Source organism: Gastrolobium bilobum, unplaced genomic scaffold (genome assembly GCF_033153095.1).
Source record: "Gastrolobium bilobum isolate Gb01-03AN ecotype WA unplaced genomic scaffold, APGP_CSIRO_Gbil_v1 utg4400, whole genome shotgun sequence".
Lineage (NCBI taxonomy): Eukaryota > Viridiplantae > Streptophyta > Magnoliopsida > Fabales > Fabaceae > Gastrolobium > Gastrolobium bilobum.
This window is the reverse complement of record NW_026896001.1, coordinates 9,786-32,743: the sequence shown is the minus strand read 5'-3', so window position 1 is coordinate 32,743 and position 22,958 is coordinate 9,786. Positions and strand designations below refer to the sequence as shown.

Here is a 22,958-nt window from a genome sequence, read left to right as displayed (position 1 = left end):
CAAATTTAAAAGTATTTAATTTGTTGAAGAAAGCTATTATCTATACGTGCCCAATTATTGTTAAACACGTCATTGCTACTATAGCTATCTACGACTGTAGAATTTAAATGCACATATAATTTGGTGTTTATTATTGTATGAAAGATAAAAATAGAATGGTGATTGAACAGATGAGATCAAATAAAATGAGGTAGTTGAGGCACATAACGCGAATTTCCTTAGGTGCTCCTATAATAATAAAAGTTTGTTATAAAAAATTTGACATAAAAAAGTAATAGATAGATCGAAACTTATATGAAAAAAATTAGTACAACAAAACTTAATAGAATATAATATAGATTGACGAAAAATGTGTTTTAAAATAGATCGTAAAAAATCTATTAACATTATGAATGATTAGACCCGTTCAAATGGTTCATTTTTAATCGTTTTCTCCTTTATTTTTCTTTATTTCTTTCTTTTATCTCTTCTTTTTTATGAATTTTCTATTGTTTTTTTTCTTTCCTTTTTCTCTTATTTGTTTATTTATTTTTTTCTCTTTATTTCTTATTTTTTTATTTTTTTACTTTTTTATCTATCTTTATTTTTATTTTTTTCCTTAATATTTTCATACTTTTCATTTGAATTCATACCGATCCCAATTAATTTTGAATAAAAACGTGTTGATATTGATATTTTGGTGTTTAGTGAATATTACAATGGGAAAAATATTTCTGCAGTTAATGCAGATAAGTTATCTGCATTTATTCCCAAAACGACGTCGTTTTGATATTGAAATCTTAAAAAAATTATAAATATAAAGACTATTATAACCCTGAAATAAATTAAAATTACAAAAACACCATGATTTCCGTCCCAAAACGACATCGTATTGACTTACTGTAGATAACTTATCTGCAGTAACCGCAGAAAAAGCGAACCCTATTACAATTTATATATGATTTTACCCAGCAAGCTAATTAATTAGAACTAATCATTGTGATTAAATACCATTCAAAAAATGACTGCAAAGAAAAAGATTTGGAATCAAACTATTATAATTAGTCCAGCATTATACATAGTTAAGAATAAAAACATTTATTTTATTTTGAATGTTACATAAAATTAATAAATTAATTTTATTTACCAAAAGATATAGAAATCATCATATACATCTACGTAAAATACAATCTTGAAATTGAACTTTAAAAAACTTAAAATTGAAAGACTAATGTCGCTTGTACCATTTTATTTTTTTTACAATCATCACAAAATTTATTCTCATATACTGAATCTAGAATTGGATCATGCTTCTTCTGTATAAAACGTAATTACTTGACAGTAATTTTCAATTTTCAAATACTTTAATGGACTGCTGAGTAGTGCAATTCTTTATGGGAAATCATTATCTCCTTCTACATTAGATAAGAACTTTTTCCTACACAAATTCGTTTTCCGTGCCAATTAATTTTTCTTTTCTTTTCTTTTTTAATTTAAAATGTAGGACCCACATTTAACTTATCTCTACTTTTTTTCTCTCCTACTATCCTACAACATAAGAAAATATGCACCCATTCTTTATACACATAAATGATAAAACTAGGCAATATTCATGTTAATAAATCATCCTAGAAAGAAAGTCATGGTCTAAGTTGCTTTGGATTAAATGGTGAAGTCACCACATGTTAATTATACTCAATTAGGAACTCCTGACAAAGCCTTTTTGCATGATATATATATATATAGGTAGTCAGTCACTTACAAGGAAGTCGAAAGTAACTAAACCTAAATATAAATGGGTAAAATAAAAAAGGACAAGAAATAGTTTTCAAAGTGTCCGTCCCACTTTATTTCTTTTCCATTTTTTTAGTCTTAGGCAGAATAAATAAAAGTCACAATAATCATCATCATTAGTCAAGCTCTCCCCATTTTAAAGCATAATTAGATCAACTTTTCCTGATTCTACCAACAATTTAACAAACAATATATATTAGGTTTTGATCTTGTGGGATAATTCATACAAAGGGTCTCTCTCTCTTTTTAGTACATAAGGGTCTCTCTTTTTACCCAAGATGACCTAGTCAGATATTCCCACAAGGAGACAGTCCATCGTCAGCATTGCAAAGAGAACCACTTTTTATATCAAAACTAAATGGGTCGTTCTCCAAGCTACAAGGCATATAGCTTACCCTGATTGTCAATACTCCAAAAGTTAATCTTCCATGGCCACACTCAATTACTTTTGACATACTCATTTTTAGCTGGCACCTATAATAGAGAAGGCAACATAGGTTTGTCTTATTGCCTAACATAGCTTTTGCTAGATCATCTTTAACTAATATACTGGATTTCACCGATTTATACATTAGGCTCGTGAACCTTCCACTTAATCAATGCTTTCTTTTCAATAATAAATCTGTTTATTTTAGCTATTACAATATTCGACTTAAATCCTCAAGAAATAGGTTTCCGATTATTTAACTTCTCTTCCTTTGGATGTGCACGGATGCACATAAAGAAAGCCTAGCAGATAAGGTGTTCGTGTGTTTCATCAAGAAAAACAAAATAACCCTGCGTAGCTATTATAGCTAAAACTCTCAGTGAAGCAATTAATATTAAAAAAAAAAAAAAAAAACACACAATCCTAGCATCGGGCAAATTAAAGTCTCACCATCACAATGCAACCATCGATATATATAGTTTCCTTGCAGCATTATATATATATATAATTAACGGAAAAGAAATAACCTGGCTTATCCAATATCCACACCCAATTAATCTCGTGTAAAGATTAATCATTTTTCAATAAGCTCTCACAGGAGAGAGGAGAGGGTAGGGATTTAAGTGCATGCTTCACAAATACACTAGATGTACATATCATTAATTTCAGTACAAAGCAATCATAAATATTTCTTATACTAGTAGTTGATAAGACCGCATTACTTGGCATAGAGCTCGGGGCACTTAATTTCCCTAACTACTTCCCCAACTCCGAACAATTTCAAGAGCATCTCAACAATGTAGAGGATGAACACGTCTTCATAGAGAGAAAGAAGCAAAGAACCTTGAAATTGCAAAAAAAAAAAAAAAAAAAAAAAACACAACAAAACAGCCAACATTTGGTACACTAAATTTATAAAGATGAAGATACAAAAAGAAACAAAATATAAAATAATAAAACATACCATACATGGTCGACACCTGTGGCCAAAAATTTTCTCCTGCTCCTCACTAAGTAGCAGTGGTTGCTGCAGTAGCAGTAGCACTAGCACTAGCACTAGCAGTCATCTTGGACTTTGGCCTCTTCCTTTTCTTTTCGTAGCTAACACCTCTTGCTTTTGCCTGATAATCACGAACATCTCGCAAGTAAATCCTCACAGCTCGTGCACCAAAAGGGTTAGTCTCGGGTCTGCCACCGTTCTCTTCATAAGCGGCACGGAGGCGACCTATGAGCGCGTCGAGGCTACCCCATGCCTGACGGAGTGGGCATGGACATGGAGCAGGTGGGTTCGGGAGACCAAAGAAAGGGCAAGGGTGGTTGTGAACTTTGGTCTTTCCAAACTGGTCAAGGTAGTGAAGAAATTCCAGAACATGAGCACCGCTACACATGGCAAGAGAGAGTGGTGGACGGTGGTTTCTGAGGTACTGACAGAACGTGTTCCAGTCTCGCCTCTTTTGGTTCTCGTAACGGCTTGGAGTGGTTGAAGACGGTGATGATATGGCTGTGGTTGTAGTTGTTACTAGATTTGTGGTTGGGGTCATGGGGGGGTTTGTTGATTCAGAAACTAAATCCATGGAGACAAAGATCTGAAGTTCTTTTTTTTTTTTTCTTTAAACCCTTGTTTCTTTGGATCTGCGTCTTTAGATCGATCTTGCTGAGGGTAAGGTGAGATTAAATTGCGTTGATGATATATATATATATGTGTGTGTGTGGAGGAGTATCACTCACTTAGGCTTCGCTTGTTCTTCTTCTAAGAACTAGGGTTTTCATAATATAAATAATAATAATAATAATAATAATAATAATATTGATGTTTTCTTCCCGTGCTAATAATTAGAAAAGTGTGTATCATGCAGTGAAAGAAAGATTGCCTGTGACTCAGGTGTTGCTGGAAAGGGAAGACGACAGGAACCAATAGTCAGTGACAGATGAATACTAGATTAGAGCGTGGTTTCCGTTGTGTTTCTATTTCTATGTCAGAAAGAGAGAGAGAGAGGGTTTGGAGAAAGGAATTGAAGAGAATGAGGAATTTGTGTATGGTTTCCTTTGGGTTGAATGTTAATGTTATGGTAGTTGTGTGTGTGAGAAACCTAAGGAGTGAACAGTAATTGGTGGGAAATGGAATGATTCATGGGTAAAGCTTAAAGAGTGGATCAGATAATCAGATATATGTTTCCAGAAAAGCGCAAGCAACTGAGAGTTATATCGTACAATGAGTGAGAGAAAGTGAAGTGGCCATGAGTGTTGTAAGAGAGGTTGAGAAGAACCAAAGGTTAAATGAAGAAGAGGGGAAGTGTGTTATGCTAAAACAGGACAAAGTTTGGCAGTGAGCAGTGATGATGGTGACCAAAGATGAGCAGACATTTCAAATTATCAATATTCGTCACTCTAGTTCTATGCGCGTGAAGCAACATGCATTCTCTTTTTCACATGCTGTATTTAAAACAAAAATAAAAAAAATAAAAAAATAATCGTCTTTTGTCTTTTTTTTTTTATATGTAAAAAGTGTTTGTCCTTTTAAATAATATAATTTATGTTATTTCATTTTCATAAAAATATGTGATTCACACTTTTAATTTATTTTTATCCAACTTTCTCTTTCTTTATCTATCTCTTTCTTTCACTTAAAATGATACAACTTTATATCCTTTAAAATGATACACATTTATTCCTGAGAGCCGTTTGGTACGAGATATTTTTTAGGATTTCTCAAAAACTGAGAGTGATAATCATATTTATCCACTTTTGGTACAAATTTTTTAAAATTTTTTCGAGAATCTGATTTTCCTGAAATTTTATTTTGTGTATAAATGTTTTTGAAAGAAATACCATCCAGGGGTGGTATTCTAGGATTTCTATGGCAAGAGAAAATTTAATACAACTAAACATAACATTAAGAAAATTAACTCAATATTCCTGAAAATATTTTAGTCTACCAAATACCTTTTTGCTAACATTCTCAGAAAACTCATTTTCCTATTATATTCTTGGAAATCGTAATTCCCTGATAAAAAAAAAAATCTCCTCTACCAAACACCACCCTAAGGATTTGAAATTTTTTAGTAAAGCAATACTTTTTAACTTTAATTCTCATATACTTATATTTTTATTATAATTATCAAAATGACCTTTTATTGAATATGTATATATTCAAAAATCTGATAACCAAAAAAAAAGTAACTTTCCAGTGTATATATATATATATATGGGAAAATATTTTCTCCGGAGAAAATTTTTCTCTTACCAAAGACTCATAACATAAGTGGGTCCCACTTTGAATTTTTTTTTCTCTTCACTATTTTGTAGGCCCCACTTATACTATGTGTCTTTGGTAGGAGAAAATATTTTTCCTATATATATATATATATATATATATATATATATATATATATATTGAAAAATCGATTTAGATAAAATAGATTTCTAAATGTCACTTAAAAATAAATAAATAAATAAAAGCATTGGGAAAATAATCTGGGATGAATGGACTTTCCAATGCAAAAATAAAGAAATTTTAAGAATTATAAAAATTAATATAAATATATTAAAAATAAAGTAAAAAATATTATTTAAAAAAAAGGCAAGATGTATAAAAAAAGAGAGAGGCAAGATTTGTATATATGTTGTTAAATGAATAAATTGCTACTTAAATGGAGGAAAGTAAATTAATTCAAGGTTTGAGAAGCGTACGTAGCAGGCAGAAAATTGAATGGTAGGAAACAGCAAACTAGACACACCTGAGATAAAATATTGTTTTTCGTTTTAGAAGATCAATGTTGTTGATGTACGAAAAACCACCCTTGATGATAATTTCCAAGTGTTCAATTTTTACTTATATATATATAAAAATAAACTTAAAGTTTATTTGTGCTTTAAAAGAATGTAAGTTGTGTATTTTAATTTTTTTACTCTATGTATTCATGATAGTACAGAGTTATAATATGAAAAATTGTTCATTTTTCTTTATCCTTAGTCATATTAGCTTACGAAAGAGAGTAACTTTTTATGTTATATCTATGTACTATCTAGAGTACATAAAGTAAAAAATTAAAAGGATATAACTTATATTATTTAAAAGGACAAATATTAGATTCATATAAAAAATGGGATATATGTATTTTCAACTACAGGGAAGATAAGTTATTTCCAGCTAATACACATGTTTTTCAAGATACAGTTCCTTATCCTGAAAGCATATGTCAGCTGAAGGTAACTTACTTTTCTGCAACAATAAGAGATTAATAGCGCCAATAAAAAATACCCTTGACTACATTCTATTTGAGGTAAGTTTAGCCATATATTTTTAAAATGAAGGCATACAAACACTATTTAAACGCGATAAATAATAATTACTACTTATAAATATTAAATTCTATGAGATTTTGAATACAAAATGTTTGTTGTCATATAAATTTAGGGTTTTATAAGAGTTATGTTGTAGGAAAAATAATTGTGTAATGTTATAGAGATTCGTTTTGCGTGCTATAATTTTTTTTTTTGCTTTAAAAAGTGTGGGGCCACAAAATGTTGTGTGTATAGGAAATTTTTTTTGGTCATGTTAAAGGACAAACTAAAACCCCATAAATTTATAGATAAAATACATATGAATCGAGAAAGAGAAAAAAAAATTCTATTCATTTTGATGTGTTTGAAGAAAAAAATACTTAAACCCTTATATATATATAATATTATTTTTTTTGAAAAAAAGTTCTCATTTGCTCTAGGAATAAAATTAATTTTTATAAAAGAATAAAGTTTTTGATAAATAAATTTCATAACTATTTGAATGCCCAAAATATATGCATGAAAGAAAGTATGCTGGCGAAAGACGCGAGAACAAATATAAATCATTGTGCTATTATGAAAATTTTAAAATATTAACTAGTATTCAACTTCTAAGAAGAGAACTATTGCCAGTCTAAACTACGTAAAAAAATTAAGTATTTTTTGTTGTTGAAAATTAGCGTATTAAAAAAAAAAACGCATCAAAAGTAACTAGCATAACTAAAGTGAAGAGCTAAGTTAACCAAAAAAAGAAGAAGAGCTAAGGCAAATATTAATGAAGTTTATTAATCTCATGTTATATAAGATAATATTTTTATGTGAGTGACATAAATATGTAGAGTTTATAATGTAAAAAAAAAAAAAAATAGACACAAAATTCTATAAATGTATGACATAAAATAATTCTTTTATGCAGATACGACTATTATTTCCCAATATTAATATAACCTGAGCTTAAATTCATAATTCAAATATATATATATATATATATATATATATATATATATATATATGAATGATTCGCAATAAATGATAACCGTTGATTGACGGAAATCAACGGTTAAGATGTGGTAGTAACATTATTTGGTTGTCACAATATCTTATCCCATATATATATATATATATATATATATATAATTTCAGCATTATTGGATATTTTGAGACTTGTCAACTTTTTTCCTGCTATCAATCAATCGAATGGGGCCCATGTACTGTCACGATATGGAGAGATTTCATACTCTATATAATACTTTTGTACAAATACATATACAGGGTTCTTTGAGGTGGTGTGATACTACTTTGAAAATATTGAGATTTCTTTTTTAAAATAATCATATTAAAGATCAGTTTATGGAAATATTTCTATAAACAAAAACAAAATATTTTCTCTTGGGCAATATCATATGTCGCGATCGGTTTAATTAAGTTAAGGAAAATGTTACATGCTTACCTTTAAAAGAGATTATATAAAAGATTTTAACGTAACCCCTTGTCATACGTAATTTGCTCAATCCTAATTAGTCCTACAACCAGTTTGTTTGTTTTTTTGTAAATTTTTTATTTTATTTTTGTAAATACAACCAGTTTGTTTTAACCAAGGCAATTTGCATCTGCAATTTTTTGGTTCTCTCCGTTGACCAGGTAATAGTTTTCTTACGGTAGCTTAAATCAATAAATTGGTATTATTACCACCATTGTTATAAATGGTATAAGTCTTGGCATCTGTTGTGTTCCACTTATAGGTAGATTTTGTAATACCAAAACCTACAAATAGGTAGATTTTTGGGGATGTCCAACGGACTCGCCCTATAGGCTAACGTGGGTTGTGGTAGGAACCAATAAATAGATAGATCTATGTCTTGTAGTTAGAGTAAACTAGCTTTGTGCCTAAAATGGAAAGAATAAAAACATTTAAATACCTATACAGATCAGTAATTCTCTGGTCCCTCCCTTCATCTCTAGGGAACAAAATGGCTCTCAAATATGATATCCCCTGTTTCATATTGTTGCTACATTTGCTTTGAAGGGTGGCAAAAAGTAATACTGTCTCATCGTATCCAAGCACAAACACTCTCCCGCTCTCAATAATTCTCATGTGTATTTATATTATATGCTTATATGATAACCATGATTTAATGTTATAGGTGGTTCGGAGCGCGTGCAAAATTCTTGAAGGAAAAAAATAGTGATAAAATTTTCAGTAAAATAAAGTTGTATGAGGACCATGTACACGCAACAAAGTCATGAAAATGACTCCTCTGAAGTGGAAACCTCAAATGTGTAATAATGAGAAGTGATTTTAGGGTGAATTTAAAAAAAAATGAAAGTTCATTGCACCATGGACTAAATGAGGTTGGTTTAGGTGTACTAATTACACCACGTACATCATTTGTCAGTGGGATAAGGGGGACATGACAAAATCCTCGGCGGGACCCGGTCCATCGGAGAATTTAATTCCACCCCAATGTCACGCTCCCAGCAGGAAAGGATACCACACTCTCCCTCTCGGGGCATGGGTCCTGCTGTTAATATTCATTTTTAAATATAACGTGCGTTTTAAATATTAAAGTAAAAGTTAATATTTCTAATGAACAAATTAAATAAATTTCACTTTTACAACTTTATATAAAAATATTATTGTAAAAGTGATCATAAATAATTAAAATAAAGAAAAAGTTTATAAAAAGAATTAATATCAAATGTGTTATCATGCATGTACGACACAGAAAGAGTTTCTGTAGTCTAAGGGTGAAATAGTTAAAACCAAATCAAATCTTAATTACATATAAATTTTTTAAAAATTAAATCTCAATCAAATACAATTTATTTTACAATTAAATTCCAAATTAGTACTTTAAGATTTGAGCGGTTTCAAATATATATAACGAAATATTATATTATATTATCAATTAGGGAAAAATATGTATCGTTTTAAAGGATGTAAAGTTATATCATTTTAAGTGAGAGAAATAAATAGATAAAGAATTCAAATCCCACCAACACCATCTGGAGATGGGCATAAGTACCGTAATCCTTGGACTCGCACCTGAACTCTGGATTAGTCCCATAGGCGGCTCAAAGAGTCGAACCCGTGGGGATACCGGGGGTTCTGATTCGCCTCAAAGAGGTAATTAGGATCAGTTACCAAAAAAAAGAATAGATAAAGAAGGAGAGAGAGTGTACAAAAAAATATAAAGATGTGTGTCTCACCTTTTTGTGAGGGTGAAATAACATAAATTATGTCGTTTAAAAAGACAAACATTTTTCCTATCAATTACTTACAATAAAGTACACGTCGATCAAAGATTAGAAGTGTTCAATAATAAAGGTCCAATGTGACAATAGAAATAGTCATTGTAAAACTTGTTATGATATTCAAAAACATTTCAATCTTCAAGTGATTTGGGCGTAGGAAATGTGTGAGTAAAATGTTCTTTTAATTAATAAATGTAACATTTTACTAAATATTTATGATTATGAGATTCATTATTGAAATTATGATTACCACATATTATTGGTCTTCCTATGGCCACAACCACAACCCCTGCATGTCACCACCATGTCCCATTTTTTTATATGTAATATTACATTCACTTTAAGCAATGGAGTCGAGCTAATTGGACAGGAATTGTGATTTTGTGTCACTAAATCATTATTTTATTTAGCCACCAAAAAAGCTTAAAAAAGAATTTTAAATAATATCTGAAATCATATTCTCGATATTACTACTTCATAAATATATTTAAGATATAAAAAATACAGTATTTCCTATCGCATATTTCTTTCAAAATATTCCATAGATCGAAGGTATCTTTTTAAATTTTAATATTGATCCAGAGGTTTAATTCTTGAAGAATTATATTACACTTTTCATATAATTAATAATGATCAACGAAAATATTTTTTTTTTTTGATAACAATTTTTTTTTTTTTTATATCTCAAAACTACGAATTTCTTAAAAAGAGGAACAAAACTAATATAAAATAAATTGTATCAGTCAAAAATATTTAATATTAAAATACTCATTAATAAACTATAAAATATATTCCATGCTGAAAAAGTTCTCTCATCAGCAATATATTGCATACTTTAAAATACATCTTATATATTTCCAAAAAAAAAAAAAATACATCTTATATGATAAAATCTTTCTCTGCAATATGATTTATTGTCAATACGGTCACTTGTTGCATTGAAAAAATGGATACTTTTTTTTTCCAGTTAAATGATATTTATTAATAGAGGAATGTTATATTTATAAAAAATTTATTTACAAACTATATTAAGTATGACCGGTCATACTTCAATCAAGAGTTCATGACCGGTCATACTTAGTGTAATTTGTAAAAAAAAATTGTAAACAAATCATTTCTCTTACTAATAATAAAGAGGAAGGTTATATTTACAACCTTTTTTTTTTACAACCTCTTACAACTATATATCATAACCGTTGATTTCTGTCAATCAACGATTGTCATTTATTATGAATTAATAATTAATTAATGAGTTTAATTTGTGAAAATCATAACCGTTGATTGGCGGAAATCAACGGTTATGATATATGGTTATAAGAGGTTGTAAAAAAAAAGTTGTAACTATAACCTCTCTCAATAATAAATACAAAAAGTCCCAATATTTTCATTGCAAATTGAGTTTATTGTCATTCCTCTCCAAACTTGAAAATTGGGGAGTTTAACTTACCCTATAAGTGTTACTCTAATGTAAGTGACTCAGCAAATGATAAATGATATAAAGAAAATACATTTTTCATGTTGCAGTAACTGTGACCTACCAAAAAAAAAAAAAAAGTGGATTTTTATTTACTTTATTATATACATAAGACAATTTCATTTCATACTCAATCACGACATAATATTAGGAGGTGTTTGGTACGCGGTATTTTTCAGAATTTTTGAGAAATTAATTTTTTTAAAATTTTTAATTTTTTAATATTATCTTAAACTGAATGTAAAAAATTATATTTTTAAAAATCAAAATTTCTGGATAAAAAAAAAATTTCTCTTCTGCCAAACGTCCCTCAAGTCATTCTTCGGTTTTATCGAATCAAAAGAAACAGAGTTGGCTCAATCATAATTAAACGTCAATTGCCTGTCTGACAACTTTATCATGACATATTCATCATGTGCAGCACAATGGCTACTGAAACAAAATCCTACGCATGTGATTAGGAAATAGACAATGATTTTCTATACACAGCCAAGTGTATATATATATATATATATATATATATATATATATATATATATATATATATATATATATATATATATGGGCATTTTGGCTATGTTCTCTAAGACGCCACTCCCAACTCTCTGCATATGTTTACCTCAAGAAAGTGACCAGGGAAGACAGATATTGTGGAAGCTACCACTAGCGGCCACAAACACCAACACCAGGGAACAATTAAGGACAAAAGTCACCTGAGCCAGGTTGAGGTCAGAGGTTAATCGAAGCAAATGTGAAGTGAAAATGAAAATGAAAATGAAAGAAACTTGACGAAGAAAAACAACAAAAAGGGGTTCAGATTAACATGATTACTGCAAGAGAGAGTTCAAATTCATGCAATTTAAATTAACTTGAGTCACTCTTGCTCATCAAAGAAGTTCCAGTTTTAAAAACCTTGCTCATAGTCTCGGCCACACACAAGACATGTAGAACCTTAGGAAAAGGTATGCCACCGCCCACCATCACATATAAGTTAGTTAATCGTAATTTACCATGCATGCTTTTATATATATATATATATATATATATATATATATATATATATATATATATATATATGTATGGGTCAAGATCATTTTACAGCAATGTAAGTTACATTTTTAATTTTGTCCGTTGATTCCACTTATATCTAAAACTCTAATTTTTTAGTAATGTGAACAATTGAATACAAGTGGATCAATGGTCAAGATTGAGTATAAGATTTCTAACTCTTACACACACACATACACACACACACACATATATATATATATATATATGTTGTATGAGATAATTTTCTCACATAAATCCCACATATTTTAATGTGTATAAAAGATAAAATTATTTCCTTAGTTACTATCCTCCCATAATTGCATGATGTTCAAAAACAATTTTGTTGTATATAGTTCAAGATGACAGTATGGCAATGGGAAGTGGGAATGCCCTCGAGGGACAATGTTACATAAATTGAAAAGTATAAGTTAGAGGCTTCTAACTTATGTTTAGGTATCCAAAAATAATTAATTTTGTTTGATAATTAAATAAATAATTAATGAATTTGTAATTTAGTATTGATCAGAACCAATTTTATTTCGGTTGATCATGTGATCCTCCTCTAATAGGCATTGCGTACAGAAAAAGATGATTTTCCTTGTGTTTAGCCCACATGTATTTATAGTGACACGGTGCCCAACTTTGGGAGATGTCCCTGAAAGTTGATACAAGTGGTGAGGCAACAAAACTTTTCAATTGGTTCCTATAGATGGTCTAAAATATGGTTTGTAGAGAGATTTGTTAGCTGAGATACAAGGGTTATCTTGCTGAGATGCACAACAACTTTTGTTAACTTTGAGAGATTTGTTTGAGATACATTTTTTCAAGGTGAAGGCTTTAAGTGTGCTTTTCTTCATACTTAATACTTTTCACAAGTGGACTTTTATATTTATTCCAGATCAGAAGTCACTTAGCTCGTCGCTTATGTTGAAAGCATGAGTAGCAAGATTTGTAAGTTGGCGGGATGAATTGTTTGTTTGCCAACCCAAAAGTTCCATTTTGATTTGCTTTTATTTGTACTATGGTTTGTATTGTGCTGATGCTTTCTACTTGTATGCTCTTGTTTCATTTTTCAGGGGATCCTTTTGCGAGGTGACTTGTTGCTTTAGTGTTAAAGTTCTTGAATGTATTTCTTTGATTTAAGGTTCATCCTCAGGGGGGAGTTTAATTCCTCCTACTTGGACAATGATCAGAACCAATTTTACTTGGGTTGATCATGTGATCCTCCTCTAGCAGGTATTACATATAGAAAAAGATGAATTTCCTTGTGTTTAGCTCACATGTATTTATAATTAAGGGATGTCCCTGCAAGTTGATAGAAGTGGTGAGGCGACAAAGCTTTTTAATTGGTTTCTGTAGGTGATCTGAGATAAGGTTTGCAGAGAGATTTCTGGCTGAGATGCAGGGATTATCTTGCTGAGATATATATCAGCCTTTGTTGACTTTGAGAGTTTTGTTTGAGATACCTTTCTTCAAGGTGAAGGTTTCAAATGAGCTTTTCTTCATATTGAAAACTTTTCACAAGTGGGTTTTTTATATTTATTCCAAATTAATATATATATATATATATATATATATATATATATAGGGCTTATCATTTCTGCAACTGTCGTAGATAACACTTTCTACAGCTGACACAGAAAAGTAGGCCCCACAGCATTTAAAAAAAAAAAGCAAGGATCCGGTGCCGTATCCTAGGATCCGCACGCAGATCCTGACTAGCTATAGGTACAACAAATGCAGAAATCATTTTGCCATATATATATATATATATATATATATATATATATATATATATATATATATGGGTAGGGAATTATTCCCCCCTTCTTCTTTTTTTCTCTCTCGGACTATTGACTATATATAATCATACGGGAGATTCAATAGTTATGCATTTAAATAATTTTATGTATGTTTATATTAATTTATAATAAATCCTATTAAAATAAATTTAAAAATATCTTTTCAAATTAAACTAGTTCAAATGTTCACCTAACCGTATATGTTATCACACTCGGCTTTGCAAAAAGAAAATCAGTATAAACTATTTTCTGTTTTGTGGGAGAAACAGGAAATATAAAAAGTCTAATTGTACTTATACCAAATTTATAAGTGTTCAAGAATTATTATTTTTTCATCTCTTTTATTATCCTCCTTCAATTAAATTGAGGTAAGATTCAGTCTTATATAATTTTAGTTTAACAAAACAATTATGTCATTTAAAACTGAATTATTCAACTATTTAAAATTATCACATTATGCAACGGAATTTACTCTATTATTTTTTCAGCTCTTTTATTATTCCCCTTCAATTAAATTGAGGTAAGATTCAGTCTTATATAATTTTAGTTTCTCAAAACAATTGTTATTTAAAACCGAATTATTCAACTATTTAAATTATCACATTATGCAACAGAATTTACTCTTTTATATATATATATATATATATATATATATATATATTAATCAAGAATACATTCTCTTATATAAATCAATTTTTTACTTAAACAATAACACATTATTTTATTTTTTTAAGTTTAATTTTAGATTATTGTTAATTAATTATACATTTTTTTATAAATTTATATAATTTTTAATATATTTTTAAATTCTACCTGAATTAATTATTCATATTTTTCTTATAATTTTTAATATTCGTTCTTAAATATTTATAATTAGATTTTACCTAATTTTAAAAATATCCATATCATACAAAAATATACTTGCTCGTATAAAGTTAACCTCACCTACATGTGCTGAAAAGTGAAAACCTCTAGTCAAGAGTTAATATACCCGATATGACAAGTAAAAGAATTAAGTCGTTGAATTTTATGAAATTATCCTATAGTTTAAGGGAAAATAATTTCTACTTTTACTTTAGATAAATTTTTCTTCAGTGGACGATTTCAACTAAATCTTATTAATAAAACTTAGTTATAAAGGTAAAATAACTTTATATCAGGCCACGTCGATCAATAATGTCTGTGTAGATAGAAAGAATTTTTTTTTATTATTATAACCAAATTTTACTGGCAAAAATTAACTCAAAGTTTAATGGGTTTCTACATTTCAGTAATAAATTAAGGATTTTATTAATCTCATGTTAAAGGAGATAAATTATTTCATGTCATAGAGATAAATTTGTAGACTTCACTACCTAAAAAAATAAAAAGAAAAAAATAGAACAGTTATCGAAAGGTGTGTAGGAGAAAAAGTTATCACATGTAATCTAAGAGTAATTTTTCCCATAAATTAATGGATGTAATTTATGATTTCAGAGTTATATCGAAAATATGGTATGAAGCTATAATAACTCTATTCCTAATGATGGGACAGTAGCAATGACCCGCAGAGCAATTTATGCTTAATTATCAAACGAAAGGTGGTTAAAGTCAAAATAATTCATAATAGGTATCAAAGATGTAAATCATTGTGTGTTCTTTAGGGTACATTAAAACAAATGGAATTCGGAATTCCTCTTTTGATACTAATGTGGCAGCAAAGTGCCAAATTCAAATTCTTCCATTAGCTAGTTGCCATTTTCACTTGGCACTCCCTTAACAGCGTGCTGCAACATTTAACAAAAATGTGAGTTTAATCTTCTAACCTTCAGTCAATACATATGCCAGTTAAAGGAAAAGAACAAAGATTATTTGCATATTGGGCCCATTATATAATAAGAGGTTGATTGGTTTCTACTAATCACCTGAAAGCATGACAAGGCATACTGCAAATCACTTGCTGATATTTGGTGGTGGAGGACAACTCTCAATCTGAAATAAGCACACACTGTCATTAGTTTCTTCCCTATTAACAATATTGTTCATAAAGTGGAATAGTAATCTGATATGAATAAATTACTTCACACATAGAAATAGAGACATTTCTCATAAACAACAAGGGCCAAACAGCAAGCTACAGATAATTTTGGACATCATTACTCTTAAGCAATCGTTACTCCTGTTTTTATACCCTGACTTAGTCAACCAAAAATGTTATACAGAACAATCATTTGCCTTTTTAAAAAATATATATTTTCATGTATATAATACATATCACCATTACAAATTGTAAGTTCATCCGTTAACCTGATAACATAAGAAAAATACAATATACACATTGCAAAAATTGAAAGTACTGTAAGGAGATACTGGTCAACAGAGACAGCAACTAAACATGATTTAAAAGTATGTGTCGTTCATGTGATAATTAAGTGCATTAAACATCAGTGAAATTCACGGTACTGAACCTGGCTTCTTTTTAAAATTAACAATTATTTCAATTATTTATAACAGACTGAATGTTGTTGAGGGCAAACAAGACCTTGATGAGCTCTCTTGCATCAGAAGGATACCACGTTCTTCCAAGTACTTGCATATCATTTCTGCTGTAGTCCTTGAACCCTCTTCAATATTAATATATATCTAGTATCAGAGAAAGAGAAAAAAATTGGTTGTTAGGTTAAAGATATATAAAGAATTGTCATTCATAGCACTTTCAATCTAACAGTCATTAAGGATCTACAAAAGCTCTGCTCTTGGGATAGCCTGAACAAAAAACAATACTTATTGAGCATTTTTAAGTTGTTGGCACTAGGCATTGTAGGCCCAGTATTGGGACAAAAACTAACCAATGACAACAGATTGAAGACAAAATGGAAAACTCGCTCAAAATTGAAGTTATCAGAGCAATAATGGAGTTTCACTAGCATAAACATGTTACATTATACTAAATACTCACTATATTGGTCTCCACAGAACAGGCATCCACTCTCAGTCCTTTAATTTCATTCAATCCATCTGAAATTAAGGAAAAAAAACTATAGGAGAAAAGCAAGTTTAAAAGAAAAAGGTTTGTGAATCTTAAAAAATTATAATTTCTCAAGCAGACTAGGACTGCATGTGGCATGATTTAAAATTGTGTGAATTTACCAGCCATAAGTCTAGCTTTCTTGTGATCACTTTCCAGCTTTCCAACATTTTCCTGTAAGGCAACTAGTGCAGCAGCACAAAGGATGCCAATCTGTCTCATTCCGCCACCTAAGGTTTTCCGGAGTCGTCTAGCCTAGAATAAAACAGATAAACTAGACTTAAATATCAGTCCTTCACGGGAAAAATGAAGCCACTATTGATTTTCCCCCAAAATTTTTGAGCTACCTTGGCAATAAAGTTCTTGGACCCAACAATAACAGATCCAACTGGAGCACCTAGACCTTTAGATAGGCAAACCTAATTCATATTTTTCAAAGGGATAGTAAGTCGGTTAGCTTGATTATTCTTCAATGCAGTATAGAAGTATCAAGTATAAGTTTGATATGAAATAGGTATTAAAATTAGTACTCCAGAACTTTATACATTAAGATAGATAAAATGCCAAGGCAAAGTAGCCATATTGAATCTTAGGCAAAAAAGAAAAGGAAAAAAAAGCGTACTGAAAGTGAATCAGCTGCTTGGACAAGCCTATCCACGGGAACACCAAGTGCCTGAAAAACCCAAATGTTCAGTTAAGCAATTCAATAGCTGTTTGCGTACGTTGGCAGGAAGGAGAAACAAAAAAGGAATAGAACAAGAACCAAAAAACTGAAAGCTAGATATATAATAAAAGATATTTTTCCCATACCTCACACTATGACAATGAAAAAAAGGGGATAAACAAAAGAATCATAATACTCTCTGGAAAGGAGGCAGAGAAGGAGTCGGATTATATTTTAAGTACTCGCATCACTTCATACTACACAAGTACAGGAGTGACATGTAATCAATCATTCAAATGGCAAGTAACTTTCTTCTTTCAACTTTATTTGACTGTAAATTTACATTGTCAGATCCGTACTATATACGCAAGTAATAATCCACACAAATAAACTGCAGCCAAGCACTAGGATAGGATGGCAGAAAGGAAAGTCACTATAGAGGTCTCCGCAGGACAACTAGCCGATTATATGTGGTGCCATCTCAGCTTATATTCTGGTTTTAAAATGGCAGTTCTATGGCATAGGGAATAACAAATGAGCATGTTATTACGGACATTGACAACCAACAGATTTCAATATCCACAATTCTCCAAGTTGATACAAGAAGTTAAAATTGTTTGATCGTTATGAGATTCTAGAAGTAGACAATTTTGAAGTGTTGCAGTTAAAGATGATTCTTTTAAGTTGTGATTAAAAGAAGTTCGTATCTATAAGCAATTCTCTTTTCCTGTGAATAGGCATCTTAGGAATAGCTGCTTAGATATACATATAATGCAAAAATAACAGCCAAAATCAAGATGCAAACAGGAGAAAAATTACTCCGATGACATGAACGAAAACCATGTGACTCCATTGATCATTTCCAGTCGAGGTGTAAATAAACTTAAAAATTTCCCCTGATATTGGCATTGAACATTTTATTGCAGATAGCAAAGCCAGATCAAGACATATGATTCTGTCCATTCTATGTTCATTATTGGAGATCATTTTCTGACAGATATTATTTACACAATGCATCTATTCACCAAATAAAAACAAATCATCAGATGCCCTATAGAGCTTTGTAATAAAGCTTTTAAATAAACCATAAGTAAAACAGAAATTTCCTTACAACTGATGCATTAAAAATACGGGCTCCATCAATGTGAAGCTGCACACCGTGCTTCTTAGCAACCTCTCCAACTCTGTCTGTGTATTCAACTGAAAGGCATCTTCCACCAGAGCTGAATTCAGGAAAAATATCAATTATAATTCTTCTATAAATATGAATCGATTTAAAACGGATTTTTTAAAACCCAAAGAAAATTAGCAAACAGCAAGGGCATGAAGTCATTCTAGTGTCTGTCTGGCAGTGATTGCCAACAACAGTAAACACAACAATAAAGTGATTTCACTGCATTAAGAAACCAGAGCCCCCCTGTCTTGAGCGACACATTTAGGTGCCCAACATATCAAATGTTCTAAGCCAATCACTGAAGGCTTTATAATAGGCAGCATTTCTATCCAATAATCAAAATATACCTCAAGAAAAGGTTGTAAATAGTTGTTAACAAAAAACCAGTCAACAATTGGTATGATAAACTAAGTTATTTTTTTCGCAGGCATCAGAAATTATCAAATTCCCCATGTATAATGTAGAAAACATAAACTACTACGGTATTAAGACTACCATGAGAGTGAATCTAAATGAAATTATTTTAACAAAAAAAATGTCTTACTTTGCATGAGTATTTTCCAAGCAAATAAGCTGTGTGGTTGGATACATTAGGTCATGCTTAGGATCTCTGATAGCAGCCTCAATCAAATCAATATCTATGGTTCCATCACTGTTATTTTTCAGTGGTCTTGGATGAACCCCTCCAATAGTTGAAATGCCTCCATTCTCATAAATATGGATATGGCAATTGTCTCCAAGAATAACTTCACTTCCCCTAATATCACAATGGGCAAGTACACTTATGAGGTTCCCCATAGTGCCTGATGGAACAAAAAGTGCTGCTTCCTTGCCCATTGTCTTCGCCATTTCTGTTTCTAATCGAAAAGCGGTTGGATCATAGCCTAGAACATCATCATCAACTTCAGCACTCGCCATAGCAGCTCGCATTGCTTCAGTTGGCTTTGTGACTGTATCTGACCGAAGATCCACAATTCTAGTTACCATTTTCTCTGCAACTAAAACAAACCAAAAGTAAAAGTCATATGCCATTCTCAGTTTCTCACCATTTCCATTTGGTACTAATTTTTTTTCAAAAGAATCAAATCACCATTTTTATACAAACTGATGCTTACAGTGACATTTCTCTGCCACCATTGTTGGACTCAAATTCAATAATTAAGTGGTACTTGTAAATAATGGAGGAATCAGAAAATAAAATAAAAAATTGAAGAAAAGAAAAAAACCTAAATTTCCTAAGGAACAAATGATCAGTATTTTCGATTAAAATCGTAGCTTTCACAAAATGCAGTAGTCTCCTCCGTAATCCACGATAAATATATTTTTGTTAAAAAAATGGGGGAAAAAATCAGGTAAATTCCCAAGAATTTAGATGCTGAGTTGAACAATTCTAATGAAGAATAAACGAGGGAAAAAGAGAGTCACCAAACCTTTCCCGTAAAATGAGAGAAGGGATGATATTGAAATAGTCTCCATGAAATTCAAGCAAAATAACAATAACAAATAGAAAAATAAAATAAAATGAAATACAGCATTACATAATCAGGGTCTTCTCGGAAGAGAATTTATTGCCTAGTGCCCAACTTTCCTATTTACAGAACCAAAATTCAAAAGATTATCAGAAGCTGTTGTTCCAAATAATAGTAACAATAGATAGGCTAACTACTCTCAAGTTGATTATCATTAATACACATAAAAATTCATAGGAAAAGACACTAGCATACACACAACACCTGCTAAGAACATGAAGCATGCCAGCAGCTAGTAAGGTTTAAACATGGATTTAAAAGAAGGGTGCATATTTTCTTATGTTGTAGGATAGTAGGAGAGAAAAAAAGTAGAGATAAGGTAAATGTGGGTCCCACATTTTAAATTAAAAAAGAAAAGAAAAATTAATTGGCACGGAAAACGAATTTGTGTAGGAAAAAGTTCTTATCTCATGTGGAAGGAGATAATGATTTCCCTTAAAAGAAAGCCAAAACAAGTTGATGTTTTTTTTTTTGGGTTTCATTGTACAAACAGTTAGTGGTTGAGAAAGGAACAGCGTGGTCGTGTCATGATGACTCATAAAATTGAAGAGAGTTAATTTACCAGATTGCTCCAACTAGATTGCAAGTAGCCCAAGTACAATGTGGCGCACACTTCCTTCAAGTTCCTCACTCTATGCTCAATTGCAAGCACAGATTAATGTAATCAAACAGACAAACACTAATGAAGACAGAATCACAAGTTTAGGACCATTATATAGGGAACAAGAAAAAAGGCACTTTGCCACTAATGGTCCCAATTATATGACACCAAAAACAGTTCACCAACAATTCAATGGATTTGCTAGTAAGATTTTCTTTCCATTATTCCGTTCATTTCAAAATACTAGTGAGTTTAAAACTTTTACTTTTTTAAATTAATTAATATAGGTATATTTCTTTAAAATGGAAAATATTTACTAACTTTTTAATTCTCAGTATAAAATTTTAAATGACAATTCGTTTAAAATGAAAATAATAATATTTATTAAAATCTTGTGGTATTTGCACGTGATGTTCTGTTCTTATCGTCCAGCTTCCATCGATATGTACCGCCAATCCTCAATAGTGTTTATCCATTTTGTCTTTTTTCTCTTTTTGTGAACGGTGATCTGAATCATTAAATTAAAAAAGTTATGCATGCTGGCAACGAGTCAGCTGAATAATTCCTATCTTCTCAATCATCTAATAAAATCATTCTTTTTTTTACCAAAAAAATAAAACCATTCTTTGGCAAGTTTGTTATGTGTTGCACTTTCTTTCAATATTTGTTTTATGTTGACATTAAAATTAATTTAAAATGTTTTCTCTTACTAATTTTTCAAATTCGAATTTTAAACTTGATAAGTGCAAAAATAGTTCAGTATTTTTTATGGCAAACAACTGTATTAATATCTCACTATTTTTTGCATGGACAACTGTTAATCCTATTAATAATATCACTACTTCCTACATCGAAAATTGTTAAGCTATTAATAATACCACTGGAAATTATTAAATCTATTAATAATTTTGTTAGAAGTTAAAAAAATAAGTTTTAATACAAAAAATAAGTTCAAAAAATCTCCTTAGTTTGTGTAAAAATAGGATATGTGTTAATGCATCATATGCATATTTTCCATTGGTAATAAGCTTTTGTGCACAAATTTCTTCTGTTTCTGTCTGTTTATATTCTTCATCTTCTCAAGTTGTTCTTCTGCATAATCTTACCTATTATTAATGTGTTTATAGTTTTCTACTTTATGTTTGTTGATATTCCATATTCATTGCTCTGTATTTTATTAGGTGGAATTATTTATATTATTTCTATATTCTATGTTATAAACATAGTATACTGACACATGAGCAATTTTTTTTGAATTAGTTTTGATGCTAAAGTCGGAGATACCTCACTGGACAAAGGAAATATGTGATGTGACTGATGAAGATGTTATGTTAGTGAAGAATCCTTGGAAGTAGAACCATGCTTTGGGAAGTTTGGAAGAAGATTACTTGGGGGCGTTTGATACAAGAGAAATTTTTATTTGTCCGGGAATCTCGATTTTCAAAAATATGATTTTTGCATTCAGTTTATGATAATATCTAAAAATTAAAAATTTAGAAAAATTCAATTTGGTGGGAATCAAAGAATCCCACATACCAAACGCCCTCTAGGAGTAAGGATAGATAACTTGATATTTTTTCTATTTATATTTTTTCGTTTTGTATTCATTTTTTATAGCAAATTATATATCCAAAACTTATATGGTGTTCATTTGATAAAAGAGAACAATTTTAAAAAGAGAAATGAAATTGTGCTTAAAAATAAATACAATTTATTGATACATGGTAAGAAAAAATAATATCATCTATTTTTATTAATTTTATACAAAAATATATGAAATATTTAATTTTTTTACTTAATAGTTTTTATTTTTAATAATTAACCAACATTTTAAGAAATACATTAACATGTATGCATCTTTCAACGAGATCCAAATCAACATAGTTATGGTAAGGTCTTGAATATTCTTGAGTATGCC

General features: G+C 30.1%; 2 protein-coding genes across 7 annotated transcripts; both read right to left on the bottom strand.

The window, feature by feature from the left end:
• Positions 1–3,210: 3,210 nt before the first annotated feature.
• Positions 3,211–3,774, bottom strand: LOC133297198 (protein LIGHT-DEPENDENT SHORT HYPOCOTYLS 2-like). Its single transcript, XM_061496294.1, has one exon. It carries the CDS (start codon positions 3,772–3,774, stop codon positions 3,211–3,213), a length of 564 nt encoding a protein of 187 aa, XP_061352278.1.
• Positions 3,775–15,566: 11,792 nt separating this feature from the next.
• Positions 15,567–21,111, bottom strand: LOC133297189 (low-specificity L-threonine aldolase 1-like). 6 transcript variants are annotated; one of them, XM_061496283.1, is made up of 11 exons: positions 21,002–21,111; positions 20,449–20,498; positions 19,455–19,908; positions 18,848–18,959; positions 17,695–17,745; positions 17,420–17,491; positions 17,195–17,327; positions 17,004–17,062; positions 16,587–16,687; positions 15,970–16,036; positions 15,567–15,831 (listed from the first exon to the last, which is right to left on the bottom strand). In XM_061496283.1, the coding sequence occupies exons 3-11, from the start codon at positions 19,895–19,897 to the stop codon at positions 15,793–15,795; spliced, it is 1,077 nt and encodes a 358-aa protein (XP_061352267.1). In that variant the 5' UTR covers positions 19,898–19,908; positions 20,449–20,498; positions 21,002–21,111; the 3' UTR covers positions 15,567–15,792. The 6 variants fall into 6 exon arrangements, with proteins under 6 accessions (XP_061352267.1, XP_061352265.1, XP_061352268.1 ...); XM_061496281.1 differs by lacking the exon at positions 21,002–21,111 and adding an exon at positions 20,644–20,889; XM_061496284.1 differs by lacking the exon at positions 20,449–20,498 and having other exon boundaries at positions 21,002–21,096.
• Positions 21,112–22,958: the final 1,847 nt, after the last annotated feature.

Bases quoted from the DNA above. Each gene is read 5' to 3' on its own strand.
- LOC133297198 (XM_061496294.1), bottom strand. From the start codon at position 3,774: ATGGATTTAGTTTCTGAATCAACAAACCCCCCCATGACCCCAACCACA.
- LOC133297189 (XM_061496280.1), bottom strand. From the start codon at position 20,047: ATGGTGGCAGAGAAATGTCACT. The intron at 18,960-19,454 runs GTAAGACATTTT...TCCTGAATTCAG, and splicing joins TTGGAAAATACTCATGCAAA to CTCTGGTGGAAGATGCCTTT. The intron at 17,492-17,694 runs GTACGCTTTTTT...AATATGAATTAG, and splicing joins AAGCAGCTGATTCACTTTCA to GTTTGCCTATCTAAAGGTCT.